At 49.2% G+C, this 16,145-nt stretch overlaps 1 protein-coding gene across 2 annotated transcripts in view; it reads right to left on the reverse strand.

Moving 5' to 3' along the window:
- Positions 1 to 55: 55 nt before the first annotated feature.
- Positions 56 to 16,145, reverse strand: part of TICRR (TOPBP1 interacting checkpoint and replication regulator) — a 42,282-nt gene continuing 26,192 nt past the window's right edge. For both annotated transcript variants that reach the window (XM_050967788.1, XM_050967787.1), the window contains exons 16-22: positions 14,623 to 14,713; positions 13,994 to 14,055; positions 12,882 to 13,037; positions 11,982 to 12,136; positions 3,289 to 5,581; positions 1,206 to 1,316; positions 56 to 868 (exon numbers count right to left, since the gene is read on the reverse strand). In XM_050967788.1, the coding sequence (XP_050823745.1) occupies positions 750 to 868; positions 1,206 to 1,316; positions 3,289 to 5,581; positions 11,982 to 12,136; positions 12,882 to 13,037; positions 13,994 to 14,055; positions 14,623 to 14,713 (2,987 nt within the window). In that variant the 3' untranslated portion in view covers positions 56 to 749. The remainder of the gene's footprint in view (positions 869 to 1,205; positions 1,317 to 3,288; positions 5,582 to 11,981; positions 12,137 to 12,881; positions 13,038 to 13,993; positions 14,056 to 14,622; positions 14,714 to 16,145) is intronic.

Genomic DNA, 16,145 nt, shown 5'->3' on the forward strand with positions numbered 1-16,145 from the left:
GCACTTAGCAACCTTGCTTTTCAGCATGGGGAGATTTACGCACCCTGTCAGTTAGTAGAAAGAAGTAGCATGGTCTGAACTGTAATCTCAGGTGTTCCCCTGGAGTATCCCTCTCAAAGGGATAGTTGCTCAGAGAATACAGCTGTTGTAAATTTGGGAGAGGAGAAAGCTCTCAGACTAGAGTCAGGGTGAGGAAGTGCATGTGACATAAGAGCAATACACAGTATATTCCCCCCATGCTGCTCAGGCTCAGAGGACTTCACTAGCTCCTCCAACAGCCCTTCAAGCTCCCAGAGCCAGGTCCACAATTCCTAACAGCACAAAGTAGCAGTTCAGATTAGTTTATTTTTACAAAAGGACGCTAAAATAGTGACCATTCTCTTCACCTGGTCAGACTGAATCTGGGGAACACCCATAAGACAGAACAGGATTAAAATAGATGGAGATACATCTCAAGGGAGTTAAACTTTCTAGTGAACTTAAGTAGCCCTGCCTCTTTCCCAGCCCAATGGAAGGAGGAGTTTGTAGAGCTGATTCAAACACTTGATTCCTCATTAAACCCCACAGTTGGGGAGATGGGGATTCCTACACACTGGCTACAGACAACTCCCAATAGGCATGAGCCCCCCATTTGTTCAAAAAAATAAAAAAAAGCAAGCTCGTTCTCTCAGGGACAGCAGCATGTACTACACAGTGGGCGAGATAGAGTATTTGACTAACGATACACAGGCTTTCTTTGGCTGCAGAGTTCAGCTGAGTAGCTTCTTCCGTGAATAAGTCCTGCTAAGGGGCCGCCTCCGGGAGCCTGTGTTGGAGAACGGAGACACTTCTTGGTCTGTAATGCTGTGAAAGACGTCCAACTCATCTTCTGGAGAGGGCAGAAAGGGTTAGTGAAATTCTACCCTTTCAGGTTTACAGCTCAGCACCCGTCTCAGGAAACCCAGTACCAGTAAACTCTATTTCCCTTTAAGTCATTTTAGCCCCAAGCTACTTCCCCGCCGTCCCAAGCAAATGTAGCTCAGTTATACCTTTGTGTTCTAAGGCTAAACTTCTTGGCAACAGGAGCCTGCTGGGCACAGACACAGCAAATCCTCCAGCCTTTCCCCACACCCTGTGCTCTTTCCACCTCACTTAACCACAGTCAGGTCACAGGTCTACAATCTATTTGAGTGCAAGGCTTTATGAAATGACAGGTAATCAGCTACCTTTGGCGCCCTTCTTCCGAGACGGTGTTTGTCCCTGGTAAAGCAGCGGGGACTGGGTCAGTGCTCGAAGACCACTAGCAGAGAGAGAGCCCTTCACTGGTGGAGTTGAACCTGGAAAAGCACAAAGACATGAAACTGCAGCATTCCCACCAAGTCCTGCCCTCTGGGAAGAATCCAGGGGCCCTGATTACTGCAGCACACTGGTGTGGCACAATGGAAATTTTCAAGTCAAGACAGAGTAAAAGCCAGCTCTTGACTATGTCTTCAACAACTGCTGTTGTCAGGGGAAAGTGGAGAAGTTTAGGAAGGAGCAGGAGCCAATTTGGGATAGACACATGCGAATGATTTTACTAAAGTGATCAGCAGAGACTATAACCACCATCATAATGGGTCGGACCAATAACTCATCTAATCCAGTATCCTGTCTTCTGTCAGGCCTGTGCCAGATGCTTCAGAGGGATTGAACAGAACAGGGCAATTATCAAATGATCTATCCCCATCATCCAGTCCCAGCTTCTGGTAGTCAGAGGTTTAGGGACACCCAGAGCATGCGGTTGTGTCCCTGACCATCTTGGCTAATGGCCAATGATGGACCTTCACTCCATGGACTTATCTATTTTTCTTTTGAACCCAGTTATACATTTGGCTTTCACAATATCCCTGCCAACGAGTTCCACAGGAGCTCTGTGCCTTGTGTGAAAAAGTACTTCCTTATGTTTGTTTTAAAACTGCTGCCTATTAATTTTCTTATGTGAAGGAGTAAGCAACAATTCCTTTTTCCCTTAAGCACTAACTAAGCTTTTGAGGTAACAGAATACCCAGAAAGAATGATCAGTTTGTAACTTTTAGTGCTTATTGTTTCAGGCTGTCTGCAGACTCAAGACACTGCATCAGTTACACTAGCATCACAGTTAAGGGACTCTTTGCAACCATAAGGAATAGAAACAATTCTTAAAAAAAAAAAGTCTTAAGTTGTAGAATAAGGGATGGATTCCAAGGACATGAAATCCATGGGGCCTTGCTTACAATACTGACTGACTGCCAACCCCTGTAATAAAATTAGTTGTAATTTCCAAGTCTGTTGCTGACTTGATGTTACCACAGGCAAGGACATGTGCATATAACTGCACATCTTATTTGAGAGTGTAGCTTCCATGACTGCATCTAAAAATAAGAAACTGAGTGCCCAGGGCCAGTTGTCGACATGGCCATCTGCACACAGTTGTGATACTTGCATGTACAATTAATACGTTCTTGCATGTGCCTACTTCAGAAAAAAAACCATCTCTTAAAAAGAGTTTAAAGAGCGAAATGCATAATGCTGAAAAAGGGGTGAGCTGTTGGTACCAGAGCAGGCAAGCCTAGGGGTGAGAAGCATAGAATCATACTCTGTATCCCATGAACCAATGCAGCATTCTTCCGGGTGGCTAATATATTGCTCAATTTAATTTAAAGTGTCCAACGCCTGAAGCTATTACACCCCAATCTAATACGTATGTCAGGGAGATTCCCCAGTCATATGCAGCTTACATTCTTCCCCACGCCATTACTCCTAGTTATACCACATTGCTACCACCCCAAATTACAACTCTTCTATCATGGGTTTTAATACCCTTTCACTATGTTAAGAATAGGGACAGGGATGTGACTCCACAATCATTTTAGCCCTTAATCCCTCCCTGTAAGAGCCTCCAGCTGCCAGTCAGTTTATCCTTTTCTCTCATCTCGCTCCAATTTGTCAATATTCTGTTAGAGTTTCCCACAACAGAGGCAAATATTCTGATGCTGCAGAGCTACCTACCCAGTCCACAACACGACTGAATATACACCCCAATCAGCACTGGCCTTTTTTGCTGAAACATGGCATTATGACTCATGTCATTTGCTATCCATTTTCATCCTTTCATCTCATTCCAATGGATCGGCCTTTCAAATTTCTTCTGATGTATTAGCTGCATGTTCCCAGCTGCATCTCACTTTGTTTCCTGCCTATGTTTCCAGTCCCCTCTGTATTCTGTTCTCACAGCTCCTCCAAATTTAGCATCTCTGAATTTCAGTAGGGCGACACTTGACAATTGATTACCTGAAACACCGAAGACATCGTCATCCCCTATGGAACTTTGTTGCCCAGGAGTTCTGTTTGAAGACACGGTGGTTCTACCAGGAGGCATTGTAGATATTCTCCTTTTGCTTGTGCTACTCTCATCTGTGGAAGAGCTGACCAGATCCAGGTAGTCTCTAGCTGTGCAAGACCTCTTAGCCTCCCATTTGGTTTCCTCCTCTGGAAACAAGAGGTCAAAGGTCCGCTTCCTGGATTTCAGGCCAAAAGTCCTTGTGGAAGCACCCTCATCAGCTCTGGGCTCAGTGTCACTGGGAGGTGACTGGTCCTGAAGCCTATAAACCCCTTCCAGTTCAAAGTCAGCCAGCAGCAGAGCTTTGCTGCTGCTGCACCGGTCAGAAATTGTTCCTCCCTCTTCACTTGCTGACACATTCCCTGTACATTCTGTATGCTTCTCACATCGACCACACCCACCATTGGCATTGCTGTTTGCTGCTTTTTTTCTTCGTGGCCAGTCCTTGATGGCATCAGGGGTAGTCTTCCCTTTGTTCTTTGGAGAGGGTGTCCAGGGAACTCCAGCATCCACATGAGATGGGGAGGTGGTGGTAGAGGCACAGCTAGTTGGGGTGTATGACTGGCAAATGTAGGTCTGCCCTCCACCCTTCCCAGGCGTGCTATGGGAAGAGCGAAAGCAGGATGGTGAAACACAAGCAGCTGCTAGTTTTCCTGGGTGTCTAGCACACCAGGTCACAGCAAGTTCACTAAAGGGACTTTCCTCTCCACTGGGTTTGCTGGTCTTCAGTTGTGACTGTACTTCCATGGCTGAGCCAGAACCAACCTTCTTAATGCGAAGCTTAGGCAAGCCAGAAGCTTGCATCTCAAGTTCAACCTCATAAGTTGGTGGACTTGCAGAGGCCAACTTATAATGACTTTTAGGAGTAGAAAACTTTGCTGGAAGTTCAGGATTCCCTAGTCGTGCTGCAGCCTCCCGCTGCATTCTATCTGGGGTGCAGCGCAATGAATAGACAGGAGAGGCAGACTTTGAGGTAGCAGGCAAAGCATTCAGAACGTCAGATCTGGAGGGTTTCTTAACAGTAAGAGTCTTCGACTCTTTAGGCTCTTCTGATGGCAAAACTCTAGCTTCTGAGGCATCACTCTTTCTGCTGCCTAAGGAAGAGGAATCTAAGTGCTCACGCTCACTCACAACATCTGAGATCTGCACATGTCCTTTAGCAGAAAGCTCAGGAGAGAGTTGCTTTTCCAAACTCTGATCCTTTCCTGAGGAGGAGCCCTGAGCATCTATACCCACTAGTTCACTTCTCTCTAACATGTGGACACTTTCAGAAGCCTTGAGCTCATGAATCAGAGAGCTTTGTGCAGGAAGCCTTGTGTTACCATTACTATGGTGTTTCTGCTTATTTCTAGCCGACTTCGAGAGTGAAAGAGCAGGATTTTCTTCTCCGGGTTTGGTGTGCTCAGGTAGGCAGATAGGAGACCCTAGGGCTTTCCTTGGGGATGTGCCTGCGATGTTTTGAGATTTCAAAGGAGGTTTTTTAGGTGTATTAGACTCCCGGTCAAGTTCTCTTGTTTTACTGTGAGGAGGTGAATCTACGGACAGAGTCTTTATGGAAGATTCAAAAGGAGAATTAAATGAAGACACTGTTCTCAAAGTGGATTGGGCTTCTGGAGATAAAGCAGCAGCCACTATATCCACTGGACTCAAAGATTTTGGAGCCGCACATCTGACCTTCCTGGGAGTTGCTTCCATTGGCTGAGACACTGACTCTAAATGGAAATTTGGCTGTGGATTTCTCTGAATCTCCATGCGGAGCGTCTGCCTATGAATAGAAGCTGGAGATGCTGTTTTCTGTGAGGATCTCAAGGAGCGTCTTTGAGTTTGTGGGTCTGTGAAAGATTTTTCCTTGGTAGTACAAAGCAATTGTGTTGCTGTATATGAAGCAGTTGCTGGACTGGAATCTTTTAGAGGTGACCCAAAAACATCATCAAGCACTTCATTCCCAGCCTGCTTTTCTGGAGTCTGTAACCCCATCTCCTTGTAAGGGGAGGGAAATCTCACTGGAGAAGAGTCCTTCTGATGAGTTACTTGTGCTAAATGATCCCTCTTCCTTTCATTAGGCTCAGGTGGTGGCTTCTCCTGTCTGGAACGAGAGAAGTACCTTCCTAAACATTTAGCTGCAGTCTGTTTAGCAGCTGGACTTTTGCCAGGGGTCTTTTCCAATGTTTTTGGTGTTCTGTGTGGAGTACGAGGGGATTTCCTTGGCATTCTACTGGCAGAGCTCTGGGGCTTCTGGGGAGTCTGAGGAAAGAGTAAGAACAGAACATACTTAATACTACTATGTAATGGCATCTTAACACTCATTTCTGGCGATAAAAATATAGAAGCTGTTTGACTAGAGCCGCACAATTTAAGTCACACACAAACAGAAGTAGCTATTTAAAGATGCACAAATCTGACTAAGTACGTGTATGCAGTGTAGTTGTAGCCATGTTGGTCCCAGGCTATTAGAAGACAAGATGCGTAAGGCACTCTCTTTTATGGACCAACTTCTGTTGGTGAGTGAGACAAGCTTTCGAGCCACACTGTCGTCTCTCTCACCAAAGAGAAGCTGGCCCAGTAAAAGATATTCTTTGAGTGCTTGCTCATATCCATTCCAGTTAGGTGTGCGCGTGCCGCGTGCACGTTCGTCGGAGATTTTTACCCTAGCAACACTCGGTGGGCCGGCAGGGCGCCCCCTGGAGTGGCGCCACCATGGCGCCCGATATATACCCCTGCCAGCCCATCTGCTCCTCAGTTCCTTCTTACCGCCCGTGTCGGTCGTTGGAACAGTGGAGCGCGGCTTAGCTGATCTCCATCTCCCTCGCTCTTCACTCGTTTATATAGTTATTGTGTACATAGTTAGTCTTTCTATAGTTCTAGTTAACTTTTATATTATTAGTAGTTTTATAGTAGTTGTGTATATAGTTAGAGGGTCAGGGGCTAGCCCCTTCTCCTCCCCCGGTACCGGGGCCCATGCCCGGTTCACCGGGCTTCAAACCTTGCGCGGCCTGTCATCAGCCGATGCCCACAGGAGATCCGCACGACTCCTGTTTAAAGTGCCTAGGAGAATCCCACCTTGTGGACAAGTGCCGAATCTGCAAGGCGTTCAAGACCCGGACGAAGAAAGAGCGGAACATTCGCCTCAAGCAACTCTTGATGGAGGCAGCTCTAACTCCTCCATCTTCGGCACCAACTCCAGCACCGGGGACGAGTGCTTCCTCCGAACTGGAACGTACGGTTCCAGTGAAGACTCCTTGGCACCAGCTTTCACCGGCTCAACCCTCTGGCAGGCACCGATCCCTCTCCCTGAGGAGCAAGAGGCACAAGGCTTCTGCGGCACCTGTATCTACGCCACAGTCGGAGCGTACATCTAAGGCAGACCGCCCAGCACTGTCAGCTGCCGCGGCACCGCTTGCCTCCGCACCGTTGATTCCGGTCTCTCAGGAGCCATCGAGTCCGGTGCCTACCAGCTCCCCAGTGCACGCTGTGGTCGAGCTCGTTGTGCCCTCGACGCCGGAGACTTTCTCCACGGCTCGGGAACTAATTGCTCTGACAGAGCCTGAGCTGCCCCAATCCCCGGCACCGCTGGTGCGGGTTGTTCAGTCACTGGGCGAGCCCGCCATGATGAGGCCATCTTCGCCGGACACTGCGCAACGCCGCCGGTCCCGATCCAGGTCCCATGGACGCTCTCGGTCCCGCCATCACTCCTGCTCTCGGTGCTGCTCGCAGTCCCGGTACCGCTCTCCATCCCGGTACCGGTCGTACTCGCGGCACCGCTTGAGATCCCAGTCTCCATCACGGTACTCTCGGCACCAGTCCAGATCGCAGCACCGCCGTACCTCTCACAGCCGATCTTGGCATAGCGATGCGAGGCACCGGTCGACCTCCCGGCACCGCACTGGTCGCAGGTCCCGGTCCCGCTCCCGGCACCGCTACGACTCTCGGTACCGTTCGCCGGTACCGTGCAGACAGGAGTCCAATGGACGCAGAGACCTGGTCCAAGCGACTTCAGCTCCTCCGTGGCCCTTGCGTCATCCATCCGTCTCCTCCCATGTGGACAGTGCCTCCTACGGGGACTCGTATACGCATGCCCATGGCCCGGACCACGGACCTCATCAGTGGTCCTTTTGGACACCTTGGGCGTATCATCAAGCCCAAGGCGAACCGACTGGCCCATCATGCTCTGGTCACTCAGAGCACCGTGTGCCCGAGGCCACAGTCAGCTGACCTCTCCCCGCTGACACAGAGGAAACCAGTGCACACGCACCGGAACCGCATGACCTTCCGGAGACGGAGGTCCCCCCGGACCAGGCGTCAGTGCAGGACCCACTCGTCCCGGGGCTGTCATCCTCCTCTTCCCCGGATGAGGCAGTAGCGGGGACGTCATCATCGGGACCACCTTCGATTGACCTCTGGTCACACCAGGATCTTCTGCGGCATGTCGCCCAGAATATCAACCTGCCAGTAGATGAGGTTCCAGAGGTTGAGGACCCGGTGATTAGCATCTTGTCTGCAGAGACACCCACCAGAGTGGCTCTCCCATTCATCCGTTCGATCCAGGCTAGAGCAGACACTATCTGGCAATCCCCGGCTTCCATCCCGCCCACAGCCAAGGGGGTCGAACGGAAGTACATGGTGCCTTCCAAGGGGTATGAGTACCGCTACGTGCACCCCGCTCCCTGTTCCTTGGTGGTACAGTCCGTCAATGAACGGGAGCGCCACAGCCAACAAGCCCCCGCGCCTAAATCTAGGGAGGCCCGGCGCATGGATTTGTTGAGATGAAAAATCTATTCTGCGAGAGGTCTCCAACTCCACATAGTGAACCAACAAGCCCTCCTCGGCAGATACAGTTACAATACCTGGGAGGCTGTCGGGAAGTTTGCCGAGTTGGTTCCGCAAGATTCCTGCCAGGAATTTGCAGCACTCCTGGAGGAGGGGAAGAGGGTTGCGAGGACCTCCTTAGAAGCCTCGTTAGATGCCGCCGATTCGGCGGCCAGAACGGTCGCTTCTGGCATAGCCATGCGCCGTATATCATGGCTGCAAGTGTCCGGCCTGCCACCTGAGTTGCAACATACGGTACAAGACCTGCCGTTTGATGGTCAAGGCTTGTTTTCGCAAAAGACGGACCCCAGACTGCAGAATCTAAAGGACAACAGAGTAATTATGCGTTCGTTGGGAATGCATACGCCTCAGACTCAAAGACGGTCCTTCTGCTCCCAACCGCAGCGCCTTTACCCCCCGTCTCGGCCAAGGCAAGACTTTGCCAGAAGACGAGGTCGTACTAATCGCAGATGTCAGTCTGGACCTCAAGGGGGCAACAATTCCGGTCATACCAAACCAACGCCGGGACCCAAACCAAACTTTTGAGGGTGCGCCCGAGAGCAGTGTACCAATTGCCTCTCTGGATCCCTTTCAGTTCTACAACCGCCTTTCCCCGTTCCTACCGGCATGGTCCCAGTTGACGTCAGATCGTTGGGTCCTACGCACGGTGGAGCTTGGATACCGTCTTCAGTTTGTTTCACCCCCCTCCCTTCCACCCGCATTCCTCGTCCCTCTTCAGGGACTTCTCTCACAAGCAACTCCTCTTACAGAAGGTCCGCAAGCTCCTCTCAATCAGAGCTATAGAGGAGGTACCGGAGGAGTTAAGGGGCAAGGGGTTTTATTCCCGATATTTCCTCATTCCCAAGGCGAAAGGGGGCCTCCGGCCTATCCTAGACCTGCGAGGACTGAACAAATTCATTAAAAAGTTCAAGTTCCGCATGGTATCCCTGGGAACCAGTATTCCTTCTCTGGATCCCAGAGATTGGTATGCCGCTCTCGACATGCAGGATGCATATTTCCACATAGCAATTTATCCCCATCACAGCAGGTATCTGCGCTTTGTGGTAAACCATCGACACTACCAGTTTACTGTCCTCCCCTTTGGCCTCTCCTCGGCCCCTCGTGTGTTCACGAAGTGTATGGCGGTTGTCGCTGCTTCCCTACGCCACTGTCGGATACACGTCTTCCCTTACCTCGACGACTGGCTTATCCGAGGGGCCTCCGAGGCACAAGTGATCAGCCATTTGGCCATTATCAAGAACCTCTTTCTGCGTCTAGGCCTGATCAACTTAGACAAGTCCACTCTGGTGCCTACGCAGAGGATAGAGTTTATCGGGGCAATGCTGGACTCCAACCTTGCGACGGCCAGTTTACCCCCTCACCGGTTTCAGGCCATAGTCTCACTTGTCCAAGGTCTTCAGCGTCTGCCAACAACCTCTGCCCGCACTTGCCTTGGTCTCCTCGGTCACATGGCTGCATGCACATTCGTCACAAAGCACGCCAGGCTGCGAATGCGTCCTCTCCAAATCTGGCTCGCCTCCATCTATCGGCCGTGCAGAGACACCATAGACATCATTCTGACAATTCTGCCGAGCGTTCTCGGCTCCCTCAACTGGTGGCGAACGTCCTCCCGGGTGTGTGCAGGACGACCGTTTCATCCTCCCCAGCCCTCCGTGTCCCTAACAACGGACGAGTCCTCCCTGGGCTGGGGTGCTCACCTAGGACGCCTGCGCACCCAAGGCCTTTGGTCGTCCTAGGAGTTGACACTACACATCAATGTCCGGGAGCTGAGAGCGGTCCGGCTGGCATGCCAAGCGTTTCAGCGCCACCTGCAGGGCCGTTGTGTTGCAGTCTTCAGGGACAACACAATGGCCATGTATTATATAAACAAACAGGGAGGGACGCGGTCCTCCCCCTTGTGTCAGGAAGCGATCCAACTGTGGGACTTCTGCATAGCCCACTCCATAGACCTAGTAGCCTCCTTCCTCCCAGGAATCCGAAACACGCTTGCAGATCATCTGAGCAGGTCCTTCCTGGTGCACGAGTGGTCCATCCGTCTGGACATTCTCCATTCAGTTTTCCGGAGGTGGGGCTTTCCCCAAATAGACCTCTTTGCCTCCAGGGAGATCAGGAAATGCCAGGTGTTCTGCTCCCTGCAAGGTCGCTCCCTGGGCTCCCTGTCGGACACGTTCCTCATTCCGTGGATGGGCCACTTCTGTTATGCCTTCCCACCATTTCCTCTCGTCCACCGAGTTCTGCTCAAGATGTACAGGGACAAAGCCCGCCTTATCCTGATCGCTCCGGCTTGGCCGAGGCAGCATTGGTACACCATGCTGCCCGACCTGTCTCTGTCAGACCCAATTCCCCTGCCACTCTGCCCAGACCTGATCACGCAGGACTTCAGCAGGCTACACCACCCGGACCTGCAGTCCCTTCATCTGACTGCATGGCTGCTGGCTGGTTGAGCCAATCGGAGTTGCGTTGTTCTGCCGCAGTGCAACAAGTGCTGCTGGGAAGCAGAAAGCAAGGTATGTTGATCACGTGGAGGGCTAAATGGAAGTGCTTCTGTCACTGGTGCGCTCAGCAGGACCCTTCTCCCCAGTCTGTTTCAGTCCCCACCATCTTGGACTATTTATGGTCTCTCAAAGAGCAAGGTCTAGCGATCTCTTTGCTAAGAGTGCAGCTTGCAGCTATTTCCACCTTCCATCCTGGGGAGGCTGGTAGTTCTGTTTTTTCCCCATCCTATAGTTTCCAGATTCCTCAAGGGCTTGGAGCAACTCTGTCCCCGGGTCAGACAACCAACCCCTACCTGGGACCTGAACCTCATCTTAACCAAGCTCATGGGGCCCTCCTTTGAGCCTTTAGCCACATGCTCGCTGCTGTACCTGTCCTGGAAGACAGCATTCCTAGTTGCTTTCACCTCGGCTAGATGAGTCTCGGAACTTAGAGCTTTGTCTATGGATCCTCCGTATACGGTGTTCCATGAGGACAAGGTACAGCTGCAACCACACCCGGCGTTCCTCCCTAAGGTCGTCTCCTCCTTTCACGTTAATCAGGACATCTTCCTGCCAGTCTTTTTTCCAAAACCGCACTCATCGCGACGGAAACAGCAGCTGCCTACTCTGGATGTCCACAGGGCTCTCGCGTTTTACATCGAGAGGTGACATCCTGTATTCGGACATGCTACGACTTGGCTCATGTTCCGACTGGTCATCTTACCGCCCACTCAACTCAGGCTCCAGCCTCATCTGCCGCATTCTTGGCCCATGTTCCCATACAGGAAATCTGCCGCGCGGCCACCTGGTCTTCCGTCCACACCTTTGCATCGCACTACGCATTGGTCCAACAGTCTAGAGATGATGCCATCTTCGGCTCAGGGGTCTTACATTCCGCAACGTCTCGCTCCGACCCCACCGCCTAGGGGAATCACCTAACTGGAATGGATATGAGCAAGCACTCAAAGAAAAGACGGTTACTCACCTTTGTAACTGTTGTTCTTCGAGATGTGTTGCTCATATCCATTCCACACCCGCCCTCCTTCCCCACTGTCGGAGTAGCCGGCAAGAAGGAACTGAGGAGCGGATGGGCCGGCAGGGGTATATATCGGGCGCCATGGCAGCGCCACTCCAGAGGGCGCCCTGCCAGCCCACCGAGTGTTGCTAGGGTAAAAATCTTCTGACGAATGTGCACCCGGCACGCGCACACTTAACTGGAATGGATATGAGCAACACATCTCGAAGAACAGTTACAAAGGTGAGTAACCGTCTTTTTCCTCACTCACCTTGTCTCTCTAAGTACATACAAGCAGAGGGGGAGAGAGTGTGGGAAGGTGTTTTACCTGATAGGCAATTGGTTCCTCCAAGTCTGAGCTGTTTCTTGTTTTCTTTGTTCCAAGTGACTCCTTCACTTTAGGGCTGCTCCCTTCAAGAACTGCTCCAAAGAGAAGCCTCTTGGGAGACTGGATAGTTGGGTTATCAGGATACAGTGGAATGCCTTCAAAAAGCAAAGTGCAGTTAGATTGGCACCAAGCATTGACATGGGATTGACACAGTTGTTCCTGGCACCCAGATGGTCAGAGACAATTAAAGGGCTGCAGTATTGGCACCATTTACTCTTTGCTGGCTACCCAAAGTTTTACATCCTGAGTGAAGTATTACTGTTTTCTGTACTATCACAGGAAAATAACTAACACTAAACAGCTGTTACTAATAGATGAACAAACATATGTGGAAAAAGTCCTCAAGGACAAAGCTGTTAGGATGAATGGCACGACTAAGTCCTGAACTTCTCAGTGGAATCAGTTTATAATCCTTCTGAAGAAGGAAATCAGGAAGAGTCCATCAAGCACTGCATTACGCTCCCACATAGAAGACCTAGGTTTGGCAGCAGCTTTAGGACTCCTGCTGCTGACAGGGTTATGTTACGTTTAATGGGTAAAGCGGTTTATTGGTTTGGGTCTGATTGTTTCTTGGCTGGCTGAGTAATAACACCTTCCTTTTCTCATAGGAGACTGGAACTACAGTGGTTCCTAACACAGAGATTCCCAATACAAAAATGCTAGATTCTGCTGGCTATAATGGATGCCATCTGGCAGTTCTCACCACAACATATGCCTCAGAACCTTTAAGAGTTCTGTCTGTAGTGCCAATCAGCAAATGCTTCTGCACCAGAATCTGGCAGCTAGATTACCTATGGCAGTTAATGCCAGGTAAGTAAGTGTGATCGCCAACCCCAGTACCTGTTATGTTCTGCTTAACACATGTCACTTCTCGCTGTACCCAGTGTACTCGTTGCATATTCCGTGAGCTGGGCTGTGCGGTGGAGTAGAAAGAGCCTGAGTGTGTCCTATTCAGCGACAGCTGTTTGATGCGCGGACTTCTTCTTAAACCCACTTCTGGAAGTCAAGAGTAATACCATCAGGGCCTTCTCTCTCAAAACACACACCACTTCCAAAAGGAAGCTACAGCTGGCGGACAAGTGCCTCTGGAAAGGATCTCTCTGGAACTGTCCAACAATGATTTGTTCACTAACCCTGTCTCATGCAGGGAAGGGGCTAGTTTGTGGAACATTCGACAAAATCAGAAGATGAAAAGGATTAAAAGGAAACCTAACTCCAACTTCAGTGGGGACTTCTAATACTAAAACATGTGCTTCCTTCCAGGCCAAACTTCTTCATAGCAAAGACCCCACCCACCCCATCTAAAAACAGGTGCCTTATGGTCACGTCTCCTCCCATTCATAATCATTCAACATCCTGTGGCAACTACAACAGTTGTTTATATAGAAAAGTAATATTAGGAAAACATGGTTTTGGCTTCTTTGGATAATAAGAGTTTTGTCTTTGGACTAGTTAATCCCACTGTTGGTTTTTGCTCTTCATTTTGTCTCACCCCAAAACCAGCTTGTTGTTCTGTTCCTTAGCTGGGGGCAAGACTGTGCAGCCAGTACCACATGGTCACCTAACACTGTGTAGAACCTCAAACATTATGCTGTAGTATATTAGAGGAGAGAAATGAGGAATTCCCAGCACAAGGCTAGGAGGTACTGTCTTTTAAATACCGCTTCAGAGGTCCAACAATCCCAAAGCACTCCTGGCAAAATTTGAGATGTTCATAGTTGTGATATGGCCAGTTTGGAGAATTAAGTTCTGCCTCCCTAAAGTTCTCATTCTTTCTTAAAATCTCTGTATAGTTCACTGTTGCCTTCCACTCCAGGGGTGGTTGCAATGTTCTTTATATATTGTAGTTTAGGGTCCTTGGGGATCATCCAGACTGAAGTGTGCTATCTTAGTATGAACTGCAGCAAGGTAAAAAAGGGCAAGTGATCAGTCTGTATTAAATTTATACCTACCACTCATGGCTTTCTCTGGAGATTCTTCCACAATACTGATGTCAGAGCCAGGATCAGAACACCTTGGCGAAACAGTGAAAACGTTTCAGACTCCCCATAACACCATGCCTGGTTTGCGAGTATACTAAACATTTGTTTTTCAGAGCTGCAGAGAGCACCATTTGCTAACAAAGCCACATCAACAAGTTGCAAGGTAGTCTCAACATATGATTAGTAGGCATTGCCTCCCATCAAGAGATCAATCTGGCCACAGGATGTCCTTCCAGCCGTGGCACAGACAGGAGAATAGGCCCAACTTCAGCTGAAATTTTCCCTGGTTCTCATTAGCAACTCTCTGTATAAAACACCACCAAACCAGCCTTTGTAGGGGAACCCTAAAAAGTGGCACCCAACTTTGCCTGAGGGGCACAATGGCAACTTGATGCAAGCATGAGAGATGCACTTAATATGCATGATGAAGCAAGTGGTGGTTGTACTCACTTAAATTGTGGGACCTGTAGTCTCCACAAGTTGTCTGGTTGTATTCACAATGCTAAATTCCATAGTACTTGTTTGGTCTGCAGTCCACATCCTGGCCACCCAACACTTGGTTAAATACATTTCAGAGCTACCCAATACCATTCACTCACCGGCCTTTGATCTGTTTATGAAGCAGCCTCCTGGAGATCTGTTTGTGCAGTGGCGTCTCTGAGACTCTCTTGGTCAGTAGCTTGCGACGATCTGAAACTGATGATCAGAAATTTAAAACAAGCCTGTGAGGTGGCTTGGATAGGATTGAGTGAGCAGTGTGAAGATTTTAGAGACTTACAGATCACATCTACATATTATTTAGTCTCTATTCAGGCAGGTGGGCAATTGTACACTTCAGTTTGAACCATCAAAACAGCCACGCTGCTCTCATGGCTCACTTCACATACAATATAAATTTTACAGTTAAAGGTGAATTTTGTAAATAAAATCTTGCAACTAGTAGGGCAGACAGTCCATTCACATAACTTTTAAGTTATATCTCTTTGTTCCCTCGTTTATTAGACCTAATTTAAGTCCTTATCTTGCAAATGGCCCCAATAACTACTTAAGTTGTTAGCTGTTTGGAGCAGGAACCTTGTCTTCCCATAGATCTGTAATGCACCGAGTACACCTATAATGCTATAGAAATAATAGGTAGCATTAATTCTGGTTTGTGCTTAACTTTAGTTGTATAATTAAGGGACTTAATAGTATAGAAATACAGATATGTTGGACTTCAGGGGCTAGCCCTGCCATCTATTGAATTGAGTTTAGTGACAGATGCATGCACAGTACCCTCGCAGACATCCACATTTTAACTGTCTGCATAAGGATTCAACTATCTCCAATTTTTCTTGTGCCACAGCAGCCAGACACATGAAAAAAAGATTAAAAGATCAAATCTGCCTTCAAGACAGGATGGTCAGTTATTTGCACAGATTCCATCTCTTTTATAGAGGCGTGAAGTCAGTGAAAGTTGAATGTGATGTCTGAGTGTTAAGGTACACTAAAGCATCTCTTCAAGGAAACATCCATGTAAGCAGTTTCCCAAACTTGGGATGCCACTTGTGTAGGGAAAGCCCCTGGCAGGCCGGGCCAGTTTGTTTACCTGCCATGTCAGCAGGTTCAGTTGATCGCGGCTCCCACTGGTTTGCTGCTCCAGGCCAATGGGGGCTGCTGGAAGCAGCGGCCAGTACGTCCCTTGGCCCACACCGCTTCCAGCAGCTCCCATTGGCCTAGAGCAGCGAACCGCAGCCAGTGGGAGCCGCGATTGACCCAACCGTGGACGCAGCAAGTAAACAAATAGGCCCGGCCCACCAGGGGCTTTCCCTACACAAGCGGCGTCCCAAGTTTGGGAAACACTGCATGTAAGGGTTCGTGTGTGTTGGTGTTCACTTCAAGCAATCGTACCTGATTAACAGTTTCTTTCTTTGTGAGAAAATATTTAACTTACAGATGAAAACAGGTTTGGATTTAAATATTACCCTGCACCATTTGCAACCCAAACACTGCAGCATTGAGCTGAAAATATCATCTCTTTCATAACAGAAAGCAAATTCATTTTACTGGTAAGAAGAGATGCCAGAATTTTCTTTTATTTATTTTTGGTTAGGGGATCAGGGGGAAGTAAATGCAACTTTCT

The sequence above is a fragment of the Gopherus flavomarginatus genome, chromosome 9, assembly GCF_025201925.1.
Source record: "Gopherus flavomarginatus isolate rGopFla2 chromosome 9, rGopFla2.mat.asm, whole genome shotgun sequence".
NCBI lineage: Eukaryota > Metazoa > Chordata > Testudines > Testudinidae > Gopherus > Gopherus flavomarginatus.